A 23,785-nucleotide genomic window follows, 5' to 3' on the forward strand; every position below is an offset into this window, starting at 1 on the left:
CGTTCATGTGTTGTTCTTTCTTCTGCCCCTTAGTCCTACACATTTCCTTTAGAGCTAGGTAACTTGTGCCTTTCAGTGGCCCAGGTTGCATCCACACAACATATTATATAAAATATTTCTGCTGGCAGAAAATCTGGCTTTTGATGCAGGTATTATCTGGCCTGGAATGTCTGTTTACTTATTAGACCAGAAATCCACAGGTAAGAGCAAATAAATTATGATTAATGCTGTATTTTATGTACTTCCTGGTATTCTGCTGCATTATGGGTAAAATCTTATGCAGTGTTTATGATTATCAAAACTGGACCTGTGTACTGTCTAGTTTAGGCCAGTTACACAAACCTGTAAAGTAATTGTTTCTCAGTTGTTGTCTAAGCAATTTCTTAGCTTTCAGTTAGTTAAGTAATGTCACTTATAATGAAAGATTATTACCATACATTGATTTACCACTGTAATCTGCTTGACTGGCCTTATGTGTGTGATTCTATAAAATTAATTGACAACATTCAGATTTAAGAATTCCAGTGCTGTGGTATAAAGTACTTCAATTTTCTGGCCATGTCACCCATCGCTTCCTTTGTATCCAACATGGCATATACCACTATGGAATTGTGACACACATAAGTTAACTTAAAATACATTAAATTAAAAGAAAAAATTACACATAACATAATAGCATGTGTTGTCCTCGCTCTGTGATTTTACGTGGCCTACCACTTCATGGCTAAGTTGCTGTTGTTCCCAATTGCTTCCATTATGTTATAATACCACTACCAGTCGACCATGGAATATGTAGTAGCAAGGAAATTTCATGAATGGACTTTTTGCAGAGGCGGCATCCTATCACGGTACCATGCTTGCTTGCTGAGAGTGACCCATTCTTTCGCAAATGTTTGTAGAAGCTGTCTCCATGTCTAGGTGCTTGATTTTATACACCTGTGGCTATGGAAGTGATTAACACCTGAATTATTTCTGGTAAATCTGTAATATCAATCTGTAACTCACTGTATAAAGGCTGTTTTTGTGTTTAACAATGGTGTGCAAAATGTATTCAATATACAATAACAAAAAATGTGGATCAAGAACATTCTTTAGAATGTCTCAGAACACAAATGACAGATCACTTCGTAGAGAAAATGAAATGACTTTACTATAAAGAAAGTCTTCTTTAGCATGTGCTGCATCTCATCATACACGCATACATAATAAATATGTTAATATGCTGCTTTTGCTTTCTGTTTGAATCAGATGTACCTTAAAAACACATTTGCTTCTAGAAGCAGTTCTCACTAAGCTGTTTAGATACAGTTAGAAGTTTGTAAATGTACAATAAAAAAAATAATAAAATAATCCCCAAACAGGAAATATACCACCCACACAGATTTTATACATACACACACAAACACACGCACACACACACACACGTATGTGTGTGTATACACATATATGTATAATCACGCACCACTATCTAGTGATAATCAGAGGCGGACATTTCAGTTCAAGAAAGTAAAAATCCAGACCAAGATTATGTTTCACTCAACCAGTTTCAACCAGTACTCTGTGACTGACTCCGATACTCAACTAGTTGGTAGAAACTTTCTAGACCCGAAATGTCCACCTCTGGTGATGATAATAATAATAATAATAATATCAAGACTTAATGCAACATATGATATGTATCCAGTAGCATTCATCTGTATTTGAATTCCTGTTCTGTAGCACACCCATATTACTGCTGGGTTGTATGAACATGACCTTGATTTAACTTTTTCCAAAATAAAAAAATCATTTCATGTTGGATTTAAGCACACAGTGTAGATTATGCGTACATTATAAACAATCTTTGTGTATATTTTCTCTTTTTAGCAAATAAGCGTACACAGGGATTCATTGAGAAAATACATAAAAATAAGCATCGGAATATTACTCTGCAACCCTGATCAAAATAAGCAGTTAGAAGAAGGATGGATCAGCATATTAATACATATATTTTTGCATGAACAAGGCAACCTTTGGGATCAATATAGAGGAAAAAACCTGGAGGACATTGAAAAGGAGAGGGGGGTTACAGGTTTCGGGAAAACATAGCTGAAAGCTGAAATCATCCCTTAATGCTGTAGGTTGTTACGGGTGACACAGAGTTGCTATGCTTACTCTTCCACTGAAGGCATCAACTGCAGCATTGCACCAAATCATTCCAGAAATGTCCAGGAAATCTGCTGAGCTGGCTGGTGCATGGCAGTCACAATCTGGAGGCCTCAGACAGGCTCAAGTGGCAAAATTCCCTAAAGGGCCCAGAGTATATTTCTTTGAGGTATAGGATAACAAACTTAGTCATTGACAGAGTTATGAAGAACTTTCAAAATGCTAACATCCAGGATAGGCTGGCCATGTAAAAACCAAATTAGGCATAGTAGCCTATTTTTCTTTTATTTTTTGTATTTGTGAATAATATTCTGACTATATTTTCCCTTTACAACAAAGAAATAATCCTGCAGCTTGGATGCAAATCATAAAGAAAAGTTGAGAGCAGGAAAAAAAATCAAAGCACTTGACAGAAATAGTTAGCTAATCGGATTTGTCACATATGAATTCCAAGTAAACATAGAATGATGCTCATGAATTAGTTTAAACAGTTGCTTAAAAAATAAAAGAATTTGTTGTGAACATAAAACAGAGCACATCTCCAGGGTTGATTCATAACAATACATAAATATGAACAACTTTCTTTTGTGTCATACCACACAGAAATGAGTAATAATAATAATACTCATAATAATAATAATTATTATTACCACCACCACTACTACTACTACTAATAATAATAATAGTAATAATAATAATAATAATAATAATAATAATGTGTGATGAACCAGCGCCCCATCCTGGGTTTTTCCCTGCCTTGTGCCTGTAGCTTCCCGGATAGCCTCTGGACCCCAGCCATCCTGAACAAAAGAAGAAGGTATAGAAAATGGGTGGATGGATGGATAAATGGATGGATAGATAAATAAACAAACTAATTCATTATTATTATTAATAATAATTATTATTATTATTACTATTACTATTATAGCAATGATAACAATAATATTATTATTATACCAATAATAATAATAATGAAGAGCAACATCACACAAACATACATACAAACTTTTATATTATCACTTTACAGTGTAAAAGTTTATTACCTCAAAATATCTGATTTTTTTTTTTTTTTTTTTTTTTTTTTTTTTTTTTACAGCTTTCACTGTTTCCCCCCCAAGAGGTCATCAATAATTGTTGAGGTAAAATAAAACTTGGGGTAATGCAAAAAAAATAAAAACTCATTAATCAAGTCAACAGATTATGGCCATGGTATTGAATAAAGGTACAATTTCTACATACACTAAGTACTTTTCTTTGCTCCTAAATATCAATATGTGACTAGGTAGCTATTTATAGTGCAGGAAAATAAAGTGGGGAAAAAATTGGGTTAAACTCTTTTGAGCAGTGCCTGTTTTACAGTGGCATGTCTGCTGGGCAGTGGGGAGATCATGCTTCAAACAGAGTCACCAAGTATGTTCAGATGGATCTGGTCCAGTCATAAAATAAGCCCGTCTACTGTGTTGATCTTGACAATCTTTCCTGTTTTGTTGGCACCTGCTGTTACTGGGGACAAAATATTCACAAATGTTGTGTCCATATCACAACCGTTTCTGGTCATACTCATACACAGCAGTCAGCTCTTCAGGAAGCAATACTCCACAGAGCTGGACCTGTTCAGGGTTTTGATTAAACACCGATTCCCATCAATCATACAAAATTACATTGATTATAAAAAGAGCCGACCATCAGTTTTCCAATCAGTATCTCTGCACCTAAATTCTTTTAGACCAACTATTGTGATTTCAGACTAAAGCAGTCAAGTATTGAGCTGGAAACCATGTCACATACAATCAAAACTTGTGTTCAACAGCTACCCCAACTCACTCTTCAAAATAATCTGAGCAGATAACCTAGCAGTGAACATTCAGGAAAAAATCTTTAGGTGCATCTTCTGCTAACACAGACACAGGCAGGCAGGCAGGCAGACAGACAGACAGCCAGACACACACACACACACACATTATACTTGATAAGCCCTTGGAAGTACAATACATCTTTGTTTCCTTGAAGTCATATATACTAATATCTGAATCTATAATCTGTAGCCATTTGAATTAACCCCAAATTTCTCTGGTTAAGTGGGACAGGGGGTAATGTTACAGTAATGTCGTCTTGGGGTACCATTATGTGATTACAAGAAGGAAGTTTGTTTTTGAAAGTCAGCTTACGTGGACTATATGATGAAAATACAGAGTGCATAGCTTTGTTGGGCACTAACAGGTGTGCCATCTTTGTTAACAGCATATACTGACATATATATGTATCAACCAGGAAGCAAGATATTTCATCGTGAATATATCAATATGATAAACTCATGTTAAATGTCCTGGTAATTCATTGGCTCATCCCTTAGTTGATATGTAACAGGTGTGCCATTCTCCTTGATATACCATCTTTTGACAGAAGGGGTGGGGTTAAATCCTTAAATAAAGAAATAATATTAAATGAGTAAAACCTCACAAAATCCTTTAAAATTTCAATGTTGTCTCTTTCCCTCCATTCTTTTAACTTTCCCCATACAGCAAATTGAGGTCTCTGGTACCGTAAGCAGAGCATAGGTTGACTTATACAACTCTTCATCCAAAATCATCCTTATGGCGAGGCAGTTCAGGGCCAAAATTATGACCCGGCACACTCGTATTTCCTAGCTTCACCCTTTTTAAACTGAAGGGCAGTGCATTACTTTAGGCCTTTGAGACTTCCTTTTTCCCCCATGTATAGTGTGTGTCTATGTGTATGTATGTGTACGTGTGTGTGATACCCTCTGTCCTCCTCAGGCTCTCTTAGGGCATGGGCTATGCCAGCGAGTAGATGGCATTGACAGGTGAAGTGGCCTCAGAGCTTTCATTTCCCTCTGTTTCTTCTTTGTCCTTCTTTACGGTGTACTGGCCAATAAAGGAACCGTCTTCATTGAATTGACCATTTCCTCCATCACCATAGTCAACCAGGCTGTCATCGCTCTCCTTTACATTGCCATCCAAGGAGGTCTGGCTGCCCTGCAGTGGCTTATTGTCCTCATCACTGCTACAAAAGACAGGAGTGGAGTCAGAATCAATAGGATTCCCATGCCACATACAATCATATGACTATAGAAAGTACAGTACGTGTCCACAAGAGGTTTTGTGGCCTCTTCAATGATAGCTTGTTGGTAACAGAATGGAAACCACACACACAAAGCCACACACACAATGTATTACACTGTAACATCTGGATTTCTTATTATTTGTCAGAAAAACAAGCGTATGTTTGCTCAAAATACATTTATATTTGTTCTGCTTCTTCATATACTAGTTTTTAGACATCAAAAACTTTAGGGACCAAAAACTTTAAAAATCCCTTCTGAAACAAATTATACAGTAATGAAGTGAAGAAAGTTCTTAAAACATGCCTAAAAAATAACATTTAATACATCAAAGTCAGAATAACCTCACAAAAACAAGTTTATTCTACCATCAAAGGATTTCCATTTGAAGTATCACTGTTAGTACATTAATAAACATTAATTATTCAGCAAAACACCACAAACTACCATTGTAAAGAATGGGTTTCTGTGAATCCATAGGGCAGAGCTGTCATTCAAGGGTGTGAAATGATTTAAATATTTCCGCCTGTTTGCCTTCTTTCTACAAGATCACCAATCACTGTAACAGACTAAAGTAAAGTGAAAAAAGGCCTCTGTTGTGTGTATTTGTGCAACAATACCTATTCTATTCTTATCAGTATTGCTTTATCTTTCTTGCGCAATATTTCCTATATCTATTGTCATATTCACCCATTTATCCATCTCTATATGTCAGACATCCATTTTTATATAGAAATTGTTGTATATGTACTGGGAATTGTATATCTTTTTTATCTAAAATGTCTGACTTTGAGATTGGACATATACTAAAATACCTGTCAAGCCAGCACTTGAAAATGAAAGGATACCTTACTTTTTAGAATTTGAGATTAAATAAGCCTCTCAGATTAGGGAAGGTACAGCGACCCTCAGTCCCTTCATAAGACATAACACATAACTCATAGACATGAGATAGCATATGTGTCAAAATCAAAAACCTGCTCTCATTCCATATGTTAGACCAGATAGGGTGAAGGTATGGTGGAAAGAGAAGGTATGTATGCAATTAAAGAATTACATAACTTGAGTGAATCAGAAGAGGTATGCATGTCAGTGTCAGAGGCATCTCCTTAAAGCATATTATATTCTGCCATCAGTGCTCTACAATGACAACCACTAATATTCAATAGCATTAAATACGCATTTGTGCAATTTGACTCCGGACCAGAAAAATCCTTTTGCAATTCTATACTCAAAACGATGTTTTGATTGTAGTGGGGGATATTTTGACTGAAGTATTCAGACGTAGATTAAAATCTGAAGTGCACATAAACCAAAGTTAAACCTTCTGGTTTTATAAACATGATACAAGTCATACGTACAATATAGATTGAAAACAAGCTTCAATGCATTAATGACTAGGTTTGGTACTGTTGGAAACAACAGCATTGTATTCCGTGAACAGCCCTGTCATTTGATCTGGCCATCTAATCCATACACATCCCACACTCACCAACGTGGACAATTTCTAGAAGTACTGTAAATATTAACATAAGAACATAAGAACTATACAAACGAGAGGAGGCCATTCGGCCCATCGAGCTCGCTTGGGGAGAACTTAACTAATAGCTCAGAGTTGTTAAAATCTTATCTAGCTCTGATTTAAAGGAACCCAAGGATTCAGCTTGCACTACATTATCAGGAAGACTATTCCATACTCTGACTACACGCTGTGTAAAGAAGTGCTTCCTTAAATCTAGTTTTAAATGTTCTCCCGCTAATTTCCACCTATGGCTACGAGTTCTTGTATTTGAACTAATGTTGAAGTAACTATTTGGTTGAACAGCATCAAAACCTGTTAGAATCTTATAGATCTGGATCATGTCCCCCCTCAGTCTCCTTTGCTTGAGGCTGAACAGATTTAGCTCAACTAACCTTTCCTCGTATGACATTCCTCTAAGACCAGGAATCATTCTTGTGGCCCTACGCTGCACCTTTTCTAAGGCCGCAATGTCTTTTTTAAGATATGGTGACCAAACCTGCACACAATATTCTAGGTGAGGTCTCACCAAGGAATTGTATAATCTTAGCATTACCTCCCTTGACTTAAACTCCACACACCTGGAGATATCCTATTGGCTTTTTTTATTACTTCCCCGCACTGGCGAGAATGAGACATGGAAGCATCAACATACACACCAAGGTCTTTCTCATAATCAGCTACCTTTATTTCAGTAGGTCCCATAAAATACCTGTACTTTATATTTCTGCTCCCTACATGGAGTACCTTACATTTGTCTATGTTAAATTTCATCTGCCAGGTATCGGCCCAGTCACTAATTAAATCAAGATCCCGCTGTAGTGGCTGAGCCGCTAGTTCAGTATCTGCTACACCACCCACCTTGGTGTCATCTGCAAATTTCACCAGTTTACTGTATATATTGATGTCTATATCATTTATGTAAATTAGGAACAATAGTGGTCCTAAAATTGAACCCTGCGGTACCCCACTATGAACGCAGGCCCACTGTGACATTGTGCCTCTTATACTGTAACTACTCGCTGCTTCCAATCTGTTAACCAGTTATTAATCCAGGTCGCTACAGTTCCTAAAATACCTGTCGCTTTGAGTTTAAGTAAGAGCCTCTTGTGGGGGACAACATCAAAAGCCTTCTGGAAATCAAAGTAGATGACATCATAGGCCTTCTTATCATCAACTTCCTGAGTAGCTTCCTCAAAAAACTCCAACAGATTTGTTAAACAGGATCTACCTCTCCTAAATCCATGCTGGCTATCCCTCAAAATGTTATTTGAGTCCAGGTAATCTACCATTTTCTCTTTGATTATAGCCTCCATAACTTTACCAGTTATACAAGTTAGACTGATTGGCCTATAGTTTGACAAATTACTTCTATCCCCTTTTTTGAAAATGGGCGTTATGCTGGCATGCTTCCAATCAGAACGTACCACACCTTCAGATAAGGATTTTTGAAACAGTAAAGTTAAGGGTCGGCAAATAATATCCCTCATCTCTTTTAACACTATAGGTAAGATGCCATCAGGGCCCTGTGATTTATTTATTTTGAGCTTAGCTAGGCTTTGCAAAACATCAGCTTCAGTTATATATATTTTAGTTATAGACGATGCCGGACTAGTAATAAGAACTGGTAAGTTACTAGTGTCCTCAACAGTGAATACCCGTGCAAAACTATCATTGAACTCATTTACTATATCAATGTCGTTTTCAATTATAAGACCCTTACGATCCTGCAGATTAGTAATTTCAGCTTTTAGAGCTCTTTTAGAGTTAAAATACTGGAAGAAACTTTTAACGTCATCCTTAGCCTCCAATGCGATCTTCCTTTCGACATTCCTTTTAGCTCGTCTAATGTCATTTTTTAACTCAGCCTGTAGATTTAGATACTCTTGCTTTATTCTGTCATCATCAGTTATTTTCCATTTCTGGAACAAAGCCCTTTTCCTCCTTACTTTATACTTTATTTCCCAAGTAAACCTCCTAGGTTGCAATTTCCTAAATTTATTCTTGCTGGAAACAGGTATGAAGTCCTCTTGCACTTGCAATAATGTGCTTTTAAAAAATTCCCATGCCTCTTCAACAGTTTTGTTATTTAACTCCATCCAGTTCACAGTTTCTAGTTTTAATCTCATACAACTGAAGTTAGCCTTCCTAACATTATATATTTTTGATTTGGACTTTGCTCCTCGGGCACTAAACTTAACCTCAAATTTAACCATGTTATGATCGCTACTGTCAAGTGGTTCTAAAACATCTAATTTACCAATCCTGTCCTGGTTATTAGAGAAAACAAGATCAAGAATGGCATCTCCCCTGGTAGGGGTGTTAACAAACTGAGTAAAAAAACAATCCTGTACTAATTCCACCATCTCAAGTTCATTTTCAGAAAAGCCAGCAACAATGTCCCACTGCATCCCCGGTAGATTAAAATTACCCATAACTACCACATAATTTTTATTGCTCATAATCCTAATATCACTGTATAACAATCTGCTTTCCTCGGCAGCTACATTAGGTGCTCTGTAACAAACACCAACAATTAGGTTATTTGAGTTTTTAGCATCTAATTTTACCCATATAGCTTCCGTAAGCTCCCTTGCCTGCAAGTTATCCTTCACATATATTGCAACACCACCTCCCTTCTTACCTATACGGTCTTTACGGAACAACGTGTAACCATCCATATTATATTCTTGTCCATCCTTTTCTCTCAACCACGTTTCAGTTATTGCTATAATATCATAAGAGTCAGATGAGATAAGAGCCTCTAAATCATGAATTTTATTCCTAATACTCCTGGCATTTAAATACAGACAACAAAGGGTAGGCCTATTATGGTTCCCCCTTATATGATTTTTTGGGGCTTTCCGTTTCCCCCCAGTTACATACTTAACTAACCTCCCTGCCCCCCCAGTCCCTAGTTTAAACATTCCTCAACTACTCTACAAATACGCCTTCCCAGCACACTGGTTCCCCTCCGGTTCAAATGCAACCCATCCAGCTTGAACAGGTCCCACCTGTTCCAGAAGGTCCTCCAGTGCCCCATAAACCTAAACCCCTCTTTCCTACACCATCCTTTTAGCCACGCATTTAATCTCCTTATCTCAGCTAACTTAGCCTGACTTGCGCGTGGCACAGGGAGTATTTCAGAGAATACCACCATGGACGTTCTGCTTCTAAGCTTATTGGCGACTTCCATAAATTTATCCTGCAGAACAGCCCTTCTACCCTTGCCTATGTCGTTGGTGCCAACATGCACCACAACAACTGGATCCACCCCAGCTGTGGCCAAAAACTTGTCCACATGATCTGGAAGGTCTCCTACCTGGGCACCAGGCAGGCAAGACACCGTACGGGACCCTCTATCACGCGTGCACACATAACTGTCTAACTGTAGTAAACTGCTTAATTTGCTTAATTTAAATATAAAGTGCTTAATTCGTGACAAAGCTTGACGGAGCTCAGCTCTGGGATCTCAGAGCAGTCTGCGCTCCAGCACCTCTCTGATGTGCTCCACTACCTCAAATGCTACACCCAAGATAGTTAAACTTAAAATTAATCTGAATTAAACTTTGGAATAAATGCAAATTAAACTAAAGAAATGCATATTTATACAATCATTTATGTTGTATGATTTTTGACATGCATCCAGCTAAATTAGTATATTTAGTTTGTTTGACCTGATGTGAAAGGGAAAAACTGCACCATGCGTGCATAGAAAAATCCACTTTTTGGCCACTAAAATAGATGAGGTTAAATGGTAGGTTGTTACAGCAAATGGGCTTGAAATTTTTGACAAAGCAACAAAGTAGAGCAGAAAGAACCAAAAAACCTGATAGAAGAACAAGCAGAGACAGTGAGGAGAGGAGTAGCATTTGTACATGCTAATGCTAATGTGAAGCACCAGAAAAAGGAGCAAAAAAAAGGGCAAAGCAGATGAAAAGATTGAAACTAAATGTAACTAACAGCTTTTGATAGAAAAAATTGCATTGTTACGTTTAAGTAGTTAATAGCTCATTGTTGTTATTAAAGAATAATTTGTATATATGACATCATCATGGTCTTTGAGCTCCAGCACCTCAGAGTTTACAAGTTAAGCTGCGCCATAGACATTGGTTCAACGTTTAGTTGTCATGATAAAACATAATTATAAAATTGACGTACCGGTAGTCAAATGACCCATCTTGATCCTTCTGATCAACTGCATCCAGTGGAAGGTCTTTCTTATCACGCACTAAAAAACACATAATTGCTTAGTACCCTTCTAAATGATAACAGGTAAGCGTGCATCAGTTGTATCAGTTGATCATCTTTCACGTCCAGTGTCCTTCAAAGCATTTTTATCATCTGGTCACTTTTAATAGCTTTTTATTTCCTATTGTGTTAATCTAGAACAGGGGTGTCAAACTCCAGTCCTGGAGGGCCAGAACCCTGTGTAGCTTAGTTCTTTCCCTGTTCTACCACAAGTGATTCAGCTCAAGAGCTGTGTGGTAATTAGCACAAGGAAATGTAAGAAGATAAATCAGGTTTGTCAAATGAAGGGAAACTCAAAAATGTGCAAAGCTCTGGCCCTCCTGGACTGGAATTTGACAACCCTGAACTGGAGCCTGTGATGGAAAGGGTATACCGTGGGCAAGACACCAGTTCATTTTGAGGCATTTGGTTAAATGTCACCTGGATTTCTGAACATGGTTATTTTTTATGCAGTCCCTGTTATCTGCAAAAATAAAGGCAATACAAAATGGATAACGCAAGGGTCAAATTTTCACGAGAGCCTTGCTCCCCCTTACAGTATAATTCATTGTGAGCCTACCTGGATACTTTCCACCACGACTCCTCTTGATGAAGCATACTATGAGTAGAATGAGCACCAGCAGTGCAATGGCACACATCAGCCCAATGAACCAGCCCTGTGTTGCTATGTCAATCTGGTCCTTGCTGTATGCTGAACAAAGACGCAGTTGCACACACACACAAAACACATGGAGGGAAACAAGAGGTGTGGAACGTACAAAGGGAAAGAAAGAAAGAGAAAAAATTCATTGAGGTCACCTACAGAGAAAATACAATACAAAATAATACAGCTGGCCAGTCCCAAATCAAATTCATGTATGAGTTTTACGAAGAATCATTTGCACATTTCTCTTAATCTTTTCATCTCTGTAACTGAAAACTACTTTGTTTTATGAACTATCAGACCATATAAGTATTTGATGTTCTTCAACAACCTTTTTCTCTACAATACGATTCATGATCAACTTATATAGTTTTTTTTACATACAATATAGCAAAATACCATTTGCAATAACATGTGCAACTTCATAATTATGAAATTCATGATAACCATGAATATTGATCTTGTTTTCTAAAGGCACCAGTATATATGAGTATAATTCAAATCAACAAGTAGAAAAGCATAGGCAAAATTCTTCCATACTGCAGCCACAATAGATATCTAGAGAACACATGAAACATCAAAAACTGTAGAGAACTGAAACTGCCATATTTACTCATGTAAAGTATATTGACACTGACATCTTTCTCATGGCTCAAAAATAAGTTTTTGATGTGATAGGGCAGTGATAGACCAGGGCTTCCTAATCTAAGGCTTAATTTTCAAGAACACCATATCTATATCTTTAACCACAAGAAGAATGTACACAATGAGCACAAAAATTATGTACTGCAGCTGAGAGACTGATTCATGTTAACAATATCTCCTGATTTATGGGCTGAGGTTGAAAAAGTGTGGATACTCCACACTACCAGTCTTATACTTCTGCCTTGTGCTGGCCCTTGAACTGCCTCACCTGCACTGGTCTCAAAGTCGACGTACTCGCTGCTGATGCCAAGGTGCTCGTGGGAATACACCCGCAGCTGGTACCTGGCCCCCTCAATCAAACCTGCAAGCTTTATGGGGGGCTGGTGTTTGACTGGCACACTTTTCATAGTCCCGTTACCTTGGAAGACACAAGAGAGGTACCCATCATGGGTAGGAGTGGCCTGCTGAAAGGACACAAAGATGGGGCTTGTGCTAGATGAATAGCTCACTTGAAGTGATGCAGCCCCTCCCCAGTTAGCTTTCAGAACTCTATGTTAGCTTTAGGAGCTTTTTTGGAACTCTAAGAATATTTTAGTTTGCCTTTTAAGAATATTTGTTTATGGGTAATTCTCAGGAGAAAAAAATATGGGAATTGCAAAGCTGAGTGAAAACAGAACAGAAAAAGGTGACATTACATTTAAACTCTCTGAATATATAAATCCTTCTCCTGAGAATTCACTAAAGCTACTTTTGCCAGCAAATGGTATTTATCAGAGAGGGGAGTGTTGCATCTCAAGTTGTCTCCACACCTCTTTTCATCTCAAATGGAAAATAGAAGGAAAAATAGCTACCTTCTGGTCAAAATTAGAAAAGTCATGCATCCATTGAAACAGATTGTCTATGCCAAAAGGAGATTGTCAGACCACAAAGTAAACCGAACTGAAAAACATTCCCCATGTTCTGGCATTTACAGCCACCTTGAGAAAGAATAAGTTCAACTTTGGTCACTAGCCCTGAAATAATACACAGAAGTCCCTGTCTGAAAAAGGAAAAGGAAGAATGTTTGCTTGTGAAAAGACTGCATCTGCACAAATGTTCAAAGCACTACTGCATGCATATCAAGCATTTAAGTGTTCTGCCTCAGGAGGTAACATGTAAGCAGAAAAATCTCACAAAACTGTGAGCATTATAGTAAGGAAGAATGATTATGCCATGATCCTACTGATATTCAACCCTGCAAAAACTCCCTACAAGCTGCAATGAGCACCAGAGTGAGGCCTTAACACCACTGGCATACAATGTTGCACCAGCCATCATGCTACATGCAGACACAGACAGCCTCAAAGAAATGGTGTTAGAACATCTAATTGGTAGGCAAAACAGAGATCATTCCACTGTTAGAAAGTAGGTGGAGAGTTTCCATCTTTCCACCCACGAGAACACTTTGGTGTGCTGCTGATGTTTGTTTAACCATTTTTAAAGCCATTAAACCAATGGCTGTCAAGTGTGGTCTTGTGTGTTTGCTGTTTTCTATTACTCCCAACTTAGAAAATTAATTAACAAACATATAAAGAGACCTTTTAATTCAATGGTATTTCTGATGAGCTTCACAACATAGTAGTTTGTTCAGAGACATACCGTTAGCTTAAATGGAAAACAATTCTCCAGGAAACTCAGTAGCCAGCCTTGCCTAGAGATTGCATGATCAACTCCAAAACTACAACAGAAATTTCCCAGTCCCCTCAGTAGTGTGACAATTGCAGATATCCCTAAATGGGAGGTGACTGTAAACTACAAGAAGATTTATTGTTACATGATGACAGGAAATGTGAAGTTTAGCAGTAGAATAAATATAGGTTAAACTGCACAACCAGGAAATCAAAGCAAATGCACTGCATGGTAAAGGACAGATATTTCATGGATGAGAAATGCAAACAATACAAGTGATCTGAAGCAGCTAGATTCCAACGGGACTTTCCTGTGAGAATGTTGGAACATCTTTTTGAAACATCAGTTTGAAGGGCAGAGATATCCTTTTCATCTGGACATGCAAGTCAGATGTTCTAAGGACACCCTTTGCCTTTACCAAAAGGTAGCCTAAAATATCAGGTATACTATAACACAGCAAATGTATTGACATATATACACTATCACAGTCTCTGCATAGCTCTCTAAATTAGCCACACTATATTATGCAGACTTTCTAAAGGGAACTTTCAAAGATCTTTCATGGTAATCCCTGCTGCAAAATCAGTTCTTGTAACATTCTAAGCCAGGCATTCATTAATTAATGTAGAAAATCTGCATTCTGTGTGCAGCAGAAGTAGTATCAGTCTAAAACCAAACAGTAAAACCAAATTGCCTTTTTCTAAGGATCCTGAAAGACCATTTCTGGAAGTATGATTCTTCTGAACAACTGAGACATTTCAGCAGCAAGCTCAAATGGAAACTGCTCTGTCCAGCTTAAGAGAAGAGTTTATTAGAAAAAAAGTGAAATACATCAGGAATGGGAACCTCAACTGATGATAAAATTAGGCAAATTAGTTCTTTGTCTAAAAGTGGGTGATTGTAATAATGGACACACCATTTCTCAAACAAAAAAAAAACCTGTGACACAACCACTGACACCTCATTCACAGCTTAAGAACAAGACAAATTTAGAAGGTCACACACCAAGAGTACTGCAAGTTCTTAAGTCCCCACAAGCTTTCCCTGGATAACTGGTTGCAAGATGGATGGAAGAGTGTTCAATAGTGATGGGGGTATTCATTGAATGGGATTGTGAAACATTAATAGTTCCCTGTAGAGAGTCAGCACAGTGTACCCAATTGCTTCCCCTTCCCCAGTAGGTTGATCTATTGTTTCTTATCCTTACTCTTCAGAGAGAACTCAAGCACAAATTCGCTGCTGTTGGAGGGAAAGTTGTGCTTCCAGCTGACGTAAGCATAGTTACTGTTGGGCTCAACCGTCAGATTCCAGATCTGTCTTCCAGGTGGAGCTACACAGAACAAGTTAGAGGAAAGGTGATAAAAAAAAAAAAACTAACAAAGGTATAAATTACAAGAAATCTTTAAACCTTCTAGTTAAACAAGTAAAAATGACAATATGTGCCACAAAACACCCAGTGGCACAAACATAAATATTAAAATTTCAAGGATCTGACAATATTTTGCTCTCCTAAAAAATGGTATTTTCTACATTTTATTGTAATAAAATGTAGTCAAGTGGATAGTAATCGGGGCGGCTTTTACAGGTAAATACTGTAACAATAAAACTCATTGACCCAGGAATCTGCTCTGTGAAAACTACAATGAACAGCTAAAATGTTTAACTATTCAGTATTTCAAACAAGCCACTGAAGACAGTTCTTCTAATAATGGAATCAACCTTGCTTTCCATAAATATCTGTTTTATTGGTGTAAACACACACACACACACACACACACACACACACACACACACAATTCAGTATAACTTGGTGCAGATACAGTCTAGTTGTATGAGTAGTGATTCAAGAAATAATCAAAAGTCAATTTTAAGTAAATACTAATATTAAGCCACAAAAAATCAGACCTATACAGTCGTATTCCAAGTTACTGTTCTCAAATTTTGAAAATACGGTCATAAATGGTCTGCACAGAAAAAGAACACAGACACCAACTTAAAACACGGCTGTTTGGCCTGAACATTTGTATAGCCACGGGTCCCTCAAGTTTTATATCAGTGCCAAAACCTTTTGAATATGGTTCTCCATGGTTATCCTACTGTTTTGTTGCTCTCAGCTGCATACGGCAAGGCATACTTAATATTTCAGTAAAAGCATAGATAATATAGATAAAAAATATCATCCAGGCAAGTAAATATAAGTTCAAATATTTAAATGTAGATATGTATATGACTGAGCCAGGCTGACAAAATGAGCACTATAGTATAGTGTACCAGCTTAGTAATATAGAGAATTGATTTGTGAGAGCAAACCATTGCATGCCAAAAGTTGTTTGGATGTTGTTAACTCTTTTTCATAAAACTGATGGATATTAAAAAGCCATTAGTCATTCTTCTCAGGATTGAAGAGGCCAGCAGTCAATTGAGTAATAAGTAATGCAGGGAGACAGTGTTTATGTACCCAGTACGGCCAGGTCCGTGCTTTTGGTTGAGGAAAAAGCAGTGGGAATTGTTGTGGCAGAGGTGGTAGTGGTGGTAGTGATGATTGTCGTGGTTGTGGTACTAGTAGTTGTAGTTGTAATGGAGAGGGTAGGGGCAATTGCAGACACCATAACATCTGTGGGTGCAACTACAAGGGAGGGAAAAAGTACAAGTTAAGAAGAAGGACACAAAGGAATATAGAGACACGAAATGGCTGCAGTTCACCTCATAATGGCTTTGGCTACATGGAATTCCCAATTGAATTGTGTTAAAATGTACATATTTCTTCTGCCATAATTTAATTTTTGCTTAGTAAATAATAAAAATTGTTTCTAGGTTGTTTATAAAACTTTTCACAAAATAAAATGATGCATTTTACTGTAGTATCATCGTCATCTTGTAGCTAAGTGCCTTTTCTAAAACACTAATTAATCTCATCAAACAATTAAAACATTAATCTCATCAAATCCTATACATCCAAAATCTTCCATATAATCAAATCTTAAATTACTGGTAGTATTGGGAAATCCACTTATCCCTATATCTGATGGTATATACAAATCTGTTAGAGAATCTGCAATCTGGACTTGTATAGCACCACATTTTTCATCCAGGATCTTGATGATTGCATTACTGATAGAACTCTGCACCCCTAAATGCCTCCCACATGCAAAAGGAGTCCCTTCCACTGCATGCTGCCGTTTGTCCTGAATGAGTCAGAAGTGTGAAAGAGGAGGTCCTGGAAAGCTCAATGATGTAAAAACGTATATTGAAAACTATAATCCATGGTTGTTGAGTCAACATGATGATGCATTTAGCATGCTTAAAGCCAATGAAAAGTTTCTCAAAAATGACTCTTTCCAGAGCTCACTTACACACACGGCACCATGTACCTTGGTGATATACGTACAGTAGGGTGGTCCACTGTTACATAGTAAAATTTCATGTTGCTTATACTGAATCAGACACATGATGCCCTTATTACAATTGACAATGTAAGTAAACACTGAAAATTTGAAGACAATCGGATATTTAGAGGTCACTCCAAATGTCAGCTTTTGCAAGCAATTACCAGCCACACTGAAACAACATGTAATGCGTCCTATTGTATTATTGCACTATGCAGGCTACCAAGCACACATACAGTACATTATACTGTACATTGCATCAGCAGCTGCAGCACACACTAGCCACTCACAGCCAGTCTATTTATAGCAACGCTGTCACTCTGCCAGCTCTGTCGCGTGCATAACAGCTATCTCATTATGTGTAACCCACGGAGTAATTGTTCTGTTTGGCTGATTGGTCATCCTGAAGAAACAATCACTGGTTGTCGACTACCCTCTAAGGGACAAGTGTTGCGGCATTTCTTTCATCATCATACGATTCTCCAGAAAACCAAGACTGACAGTGCATCTGCAGTTATTGAAGCTGTTATTTCTTTCTGGACTGCAGCACACGTTCCGACCTCTACTGTCTGCTATTATAAGACAAAGTTACTTGCGCTTGTGGAGCAGTACAAAAAGGTGAAGAAAAATCAATTAAAGGATTAAATCAATTAAAGCAATCTCTCTTGTGATAAAATTCAACTTGACCCTAAGAAAGGATGAGAAACAGAAGCAGTATATCCTGACTGTTGTGCGACAGCATCAGAAGGATATGCCTTGCTGTTCAAAGGACGCTTTAACTGAATAATATTTATGTGGGATACTGAACGCAGTTGTTTCTGGTACACATTACTACAGTATAATGTTTAATTTCTGTTGTATCAGTAACAAAAAAATGTTTTGAATCATCAAAATGAAATATCCATAGTGCAAAAAGGCACAAACTGGAGTGACCCCTCAATAATAAGCTAGAAGCCTGAAACTTTGCAGTTTTATTTTGTTTCTGAAGTGGAAATAGGGCAACATGTGTCTAACCTGGTAATTTTAAATTGGCATTTTTGGACCACCCTAACGTACAGTGACCTGAAAACAGGCAATGTGGGCAGTATATACTGCACATCCTAGAGATAACAGCAAGCTTACAATTGACTTGCTTTGCATGATAGGACAAAGGCTCAAAGTACAAAGTGGAAGAAGAAATATAAAAATTGCACTAAGGAGTGCTAACGAGGTGTATTCCGTGCAGTGCGGAGTGGCTGCATTCAGTATGCTTTGCATGTTGCTGTCTATGTGTCATAACAATCCGTCCACATGAACTGAGGTTGACAATCAGTGAAGGTTTATAATACATGTATCAATTAATAGCACATTATGCAAACTCATAAGCTATCCTTCACAGAAAAACATAATTTCTTGGTGGAGATGTCCACTGACATTTCACCAGGAGGTAGATGCAAAGAGAAGAAGCATGCCCCCCTACCCCCACCATCATAGCAAATAAAGTAAGCTGAGGTAGTCATAGCTTCAGTAGCATCAGTATTAAAGGTACCCTGCTGATGAAAGCCTACAGCTGGACTTTCTTAGTGGGAAGCTTGTGTTACATGTCAGATATTTTCCCTCAAGCAGGCCATGCAAACCAGATAACAGAGAGGGCTTATTAACAGGCTGGGGAAAGCCAAGCAAATGAGCAGAGCGATCGACATGCACGTCAGGAGATGGAAAAACGGACAAGGGATAGGAAGTAAAGAGGATACAAGTCTGTAAGTGCCATCAGGGACAGTGGAGTACAAAGAGCTATAAATCAGAAACTGGTACAGGAAACAAAGAATGTGGGCCCTGACACTGAAATGACCTATCAATTAAAAACACAACCAGGATTTAGACTTGTGCAAAATGGACTTAGAAAAGTAAGAGAGTGTGATGTAAGAACCCTTTCTCTTTTTATTTTATTTTTTTACAAATACTGGCTAGTCTAGTTTAATTGTCTGTTGGGCTAATTCAAAACACTTAAGAACCATTACAGTACATATACATATACTAAAAATGAGTGCATCGTGTTATATGGGCTTTTATGGCAATATTAAGTGCTGCAATATGATTAATGTATAACATAGACATACCAGTATAAAAATAAAACTGTACAGTAGTATCTAATGCCATTTTGTTGAAGATTTTTTGAATCCCTGAGGGCACAATTGAGACATACATATAGATGGGTATATGAACGGAGTTCCAGTAACGTCCTGTTTGGACAAGCAGTATCAAGCCTTGTTCTGATAATTCCCCTTACTACAGTGCAATGTCAGGATAGGACTGAGTCTCATCAGCCTTTGATAAGACTCTGTAGAAAATAAGTGAGACCTAGGTCTATTTTCTCCAAAGTCTTAATTCAAGTCTATTATATAAAGTCTATTATCTTAAAGTCTTTTACATAAATATTTATGTTCGGCTAAATTAAATTACTTTCCTGTGTTATGTGATTGCAATGATTTGATTTTTTTTTATTGAAATGAATTAAATTGTTTCTCCTGCAAGTACCAAATCAAAATCCTTCAAGGTGTGGCCAATTCAATTCAAATTCCAAATCATGAATGGAATGGAGCACAATTAATAGATTCTGAATTTTGCACAGCCCTGGAAAATGCAGATACCCAGTATCTTAAATTCAGTCAGTGAAAACAAAAAACCACACCTGAAATTAACTTGCTCTGTGGGGAAAAGAAGACTGCATGCTATTCGGAAATAATTTCTTTCTTTCTTTTTTAAAATTGATATATTCATTATCAATCAAATATCTCATTGTTCACTCAGACAGATTTGTTTTTCAAGAGAGTATGTCTGACTGTACCATTGCACTCAGTTAGGGGTAGTAAAAACATCAGAAATGAGGCATCTGTGTGGGATGAACATCTTTCCCTTGTTAAAGGACAAACAGATGTACCGACTGCCTGGTTCGCATTGCCTATTTCTAAGAGGACAGTACCTGTGTTGTCAATGTTTTCTGTCAAAACTATGAGATAGAGGACAGGGGAGACAAAAGACAGGTAAATTCAGAAAAAGATACCAGAGGGGCTGTAATTATAAGAGAAAGTATTATAATGGATGAAAGAAGAAAACACATGAAACCTTGTAAGACACAAATGCAGGAATTATCCATAGAGGAATAGCCTATTCATGATTTTGTTCTCCTAGTTCTCCCAATTCAGGATGCAACATCATCATAAAATTATTTGTTAAGGCTGGTGATGTGACAAATAAGCTAACAACATAGCTTTGTATACTTTTTATTTAGCTTTCCAAAGTAGTAAGTTTGGTTTTTCGAGACAAGTGTTCATATAAAATATACAGCGGTGTTGTCAAATTTTAAATTGTCTTAACTTTTTTGATTTACAGAATGCAAATTCTGATTGTATAAATCTCTTTCAACATACATAGACGGGCTGGAATCAAACCAAGTTGTGAAACCACAATTGTATGCACTGAGACACTGTGCCAATTGAAATAAACAAATAATTCTAATATTTATTAAATAGTTATTTTAATATCCTGTTACTTTAATAAATTCAATGATATATGTGAATTAAAATAAAGTTAAATTGTGGAATAAAGTACATTAATGTATTTCATAATTTTTTTAAATGGTATTTTGTGTTAATTTAATATATCTTATGCAAATGATTTTCTGTAATATAAATTAAAAAAAGACTGCAGATTTAAACCAGCTATACTAAAATCCTTAATGCAGTCTTATTTGTACAAATTCTGATTTGCTAATAAAAATGTAAACAATAACAAATTTCTTAAAAGGATGATTTAATTATTGTTGACTTAATGGCCAGTCCTATAGCTGCAAAATGAAACTGCACAGGCAGACTAGGGCTGGGCGATATGACAATTTTATTGATAATCAATGATATCATGCAAATAATCCCGTGTTAGTACCTGATTGTGACTAACCAGCGATTATTGCCATTGTCACTGAAATAGTTTTAGCCTACACACAAAGCAAGAAAACAAAGATTTAGGATTTGGCTTTCAGTTCAGCCTTCTAGTCTACAGTATGTTTCCAATGCAGATGGAAAAAAACACACACACATACCGGTAAATTGGTATAATTTTTTAGCTTTTTGCAGGGTATACAAAGGTATTAGTGTATGTAAACATGATGGTGGTGATATGAGGCTAGGAATACATTAGATGATTTTAGATGGTCTGTGACAGGTTATTCAGTCATAATTAAATCAGGCTTCCTGATCAATGGTTTTCCAAAGACAAAAACAATGATCAGCACCCCCCCCCCTCCAAGTCATGTTTTCTGCTTTTCCTGCTTTCATGTTATTCTTTCACCTGAAAAAATTCAACGCCTCGCTTGGTGTGTATGTGGGTGTTGGAGAACTTGATATTATTCCCTATTATCCTAACATTTTTTCATTAAAGAATTAAAATTAGGCAGACTATTTGTTGCTTAAACTTAAGCTTAAAGGCACCAACAACCATTTTCTCCTGCTGATGTTCACTGACAACTGTTAGGTGTAATGTAATTTCAAACTTCTGGTCTCGTGTGTGGTGTAGTGCATCTTGCACTTAAGACAAGGGTACTGACCAGCTGAAGCAAGTTACATTTGAAAGATGCTTACATATAATGGTGTTGGTGCGTTGACTTCTAGAGGTTGATCTTACCCTCATTGGTGAAATTTGGAGACTTCTCTGCATACATCTCTCCAGCCCCCACCTGTGTGCGTGCAGCCAGGAAAAACTTGTAGTGGATACTGCGGTTGGGCCGCCGAAGTGAGAATGTTGTCACATTAGGAGGAAAGCTTTCCATTTGCATGCGGCCTAGATGTGTCCCATTGACTGTGGAAAAATGACATATTTCAAGTTGTGCTAGTTGAGGCAGATCCATCCATATTCCACTCCCTCTTGGCCTATGCAGGGTTGCAGGGTTCCAGAGCCTACCCCAAAAGCTACATAAGCAAAGGCAGGGAATAACCCAGGATAGCGAGAAACAGAAGAAAGCCATAAAAAAAAACACGAAGAACATGCAGACCCCAGACACATACAGTCGAGCTGGCACAGAGACTCAAACCTTGCTCTCCAACAGTGTGAGACAACCATGCTAGCCACTGAGCTACTGTGTCACATGGGTGAGAGAGATAGGAAATGCTGTGAGAAATATGAAACGATGCCTCCTTGTCATTCGCATATTATCAAAGAGTCATGCAAATATCTGGATATACTGCTGTAGGGTTAGGGTTAGCACATCATCATGTATCAGAAAGAATAAACTGCAAAATGCATGTATAATAATTAAATTAGTGGAGAAAAAATGATGATACCTGTCTGGTACTTAAGTATATATCCAATAAGCACACCGTTGGGCTCTACAGGCTTGTCCCAGTCAAGGTAGATCGTATCTGTACTCCTCTGAATGATCCTGAAGAACTTAGGAAGACCAGGCACTGCAAGGCAAAGACACCAAAGCCTAAATGAGCAGTATGACACATTTCACACTGTTCATGAAACATTCTCATCTGCTTTCAAGCTTTAAAGATTATATACAAAATGCTAAATGAAATAGTAACATGTGGAAACAAATGTGATCATCACTGTGAAATTCATTTTAAACTAGGGGTGTAAAGATGATGTTGATGCATCATGATGAATCAGTTATTAAGGTGGCAATTAAACTACATCAATCTGTAAAGTCAGAGTCCATTATATTTTTTTTAAGTGGACAAAATCCCCCTTAAAGGTACTTCAGCTTCTGGGTTATGCACTCTTATGCTCATGTTCTCATGCTGCAAGTAGGCACACAAAGCAGCAGCACCAGCATGGAAATCTCAAAAATGTAGGATGGCAGGGGAAGGTTCGTTAATATCCATAAAGGAAGCACTCCCTGATTGATCAGTGATGATCTTTGCTCTAAAACACTTTTAGGAAGCTTGGTCTTGTTTTGTAGCATAGAACATTAATTCTAATGGTTCATAAGCTACAAAGGTTTTTGGAAATACCCCTTATTTGTAGCACAAAAATTTGTTCTTTTTATTAGCTAAGGTAGCAATAGTCAAGACTCTGAAGTAGCTATCTAGCTAGCTAATTATAAAGTAATCTTAGCCTTGGAGATGAACAACATATAAGTTAACATATTGATCATATTAATTTCATAAACTGACAAAAAAGTTCTTGACATTTTTGATTTTGATTAAATTTGCCTTGTGATTTGCACATATATTTCAGAGCTCAGGAATATTTTAAATATTTAAATATTTAAAAATCCCATTGTGATATAGTACATTTTTTACACCCCAGGTAGCAAATGATCATGTGGGGTACTTTCTTATGAACTGTAATTTTCTTATTATTAGAGTTACAAGGCTAAGCTATAGCTCAAGTTTTGCTATAGTTCAACATTTGCTAAACTTGGATAAACTTGTTTTTTTTAAGGTCAAAGTTCATCTTGCAAACTG

The 23,785-nt window shown here is 37.2% G+C and overlaps 1 protein-coding gene across 29 annotated transcripts in view; it reads right to left on the reverse strand.

The window, feature by feature from the left end:
- Nucleotides 1-1,128: 1,128 nt before the first annotated feature.
- The window catches only part of nfasca (neurofascin homolog (chicken) a), a 133,113-nt gene continuing 110,456 nt past the window's right edge, over nucleotides 1,129-23,785 (reverse strand). For 11 of the 29 annotated variants that reach the window (XM_072715815.1, XM_072715811.1, XM_072715816.1 and 8 more), the window contains 9 exons: nucleotides 22,655-22,777; nucleotides 21,999-22,172; nucleotides 20,302-20,328; nucleotides 16,412-16,579; nucleotides 15,161-15,283; nucleotides 12,554-12,703; nucleotides 11,557-11,688; nucleotides 10,908-10,977; nucleotides 2,952-5,169 (listed from right to left, as the gene is read on the reverse strand). In XM_072715815.1, the coding sequence (XP_072571916.1) occupies nucleotides 4,941-5,169; nucleotides 10,908-10,977; nucleotides 11,557-11,688; nucleotides 12,554-12,703; nucleotides 15,161-15,283; nucleotides 16,412-16,579; nucleotides 20,302-20,328; nucleotides 21,999-22,172; nucleotides 22,655-22,777 (1,196 nt within the window). In that variant the 3' untranslated portion in view covers nucleotides 2,952-4,940. The other 18 variants (XM_072715827.1, XM_072715824.1, XM_072715822.1 and 15 more) reach the window with 12 other exon arrangements.

The sequence above is a fragment of the Paramormyrops kingsleyae genome, chromosome 8 (genome assembly GCF_048594095.1).
Source record: "Paramormyrops kingsleyae isolate MSU_618 chromosome 8, PKINGS_0.4, whole genome shotgun sequence".
Taxonomy (NCBI): domain Eukaryota; kingdom Metazoa; phylum Chordata; class Actinopteri; order Osteoglossiformes; family Mormyridae; genus Paramormyrops; species Paramormyrops kingsleyae.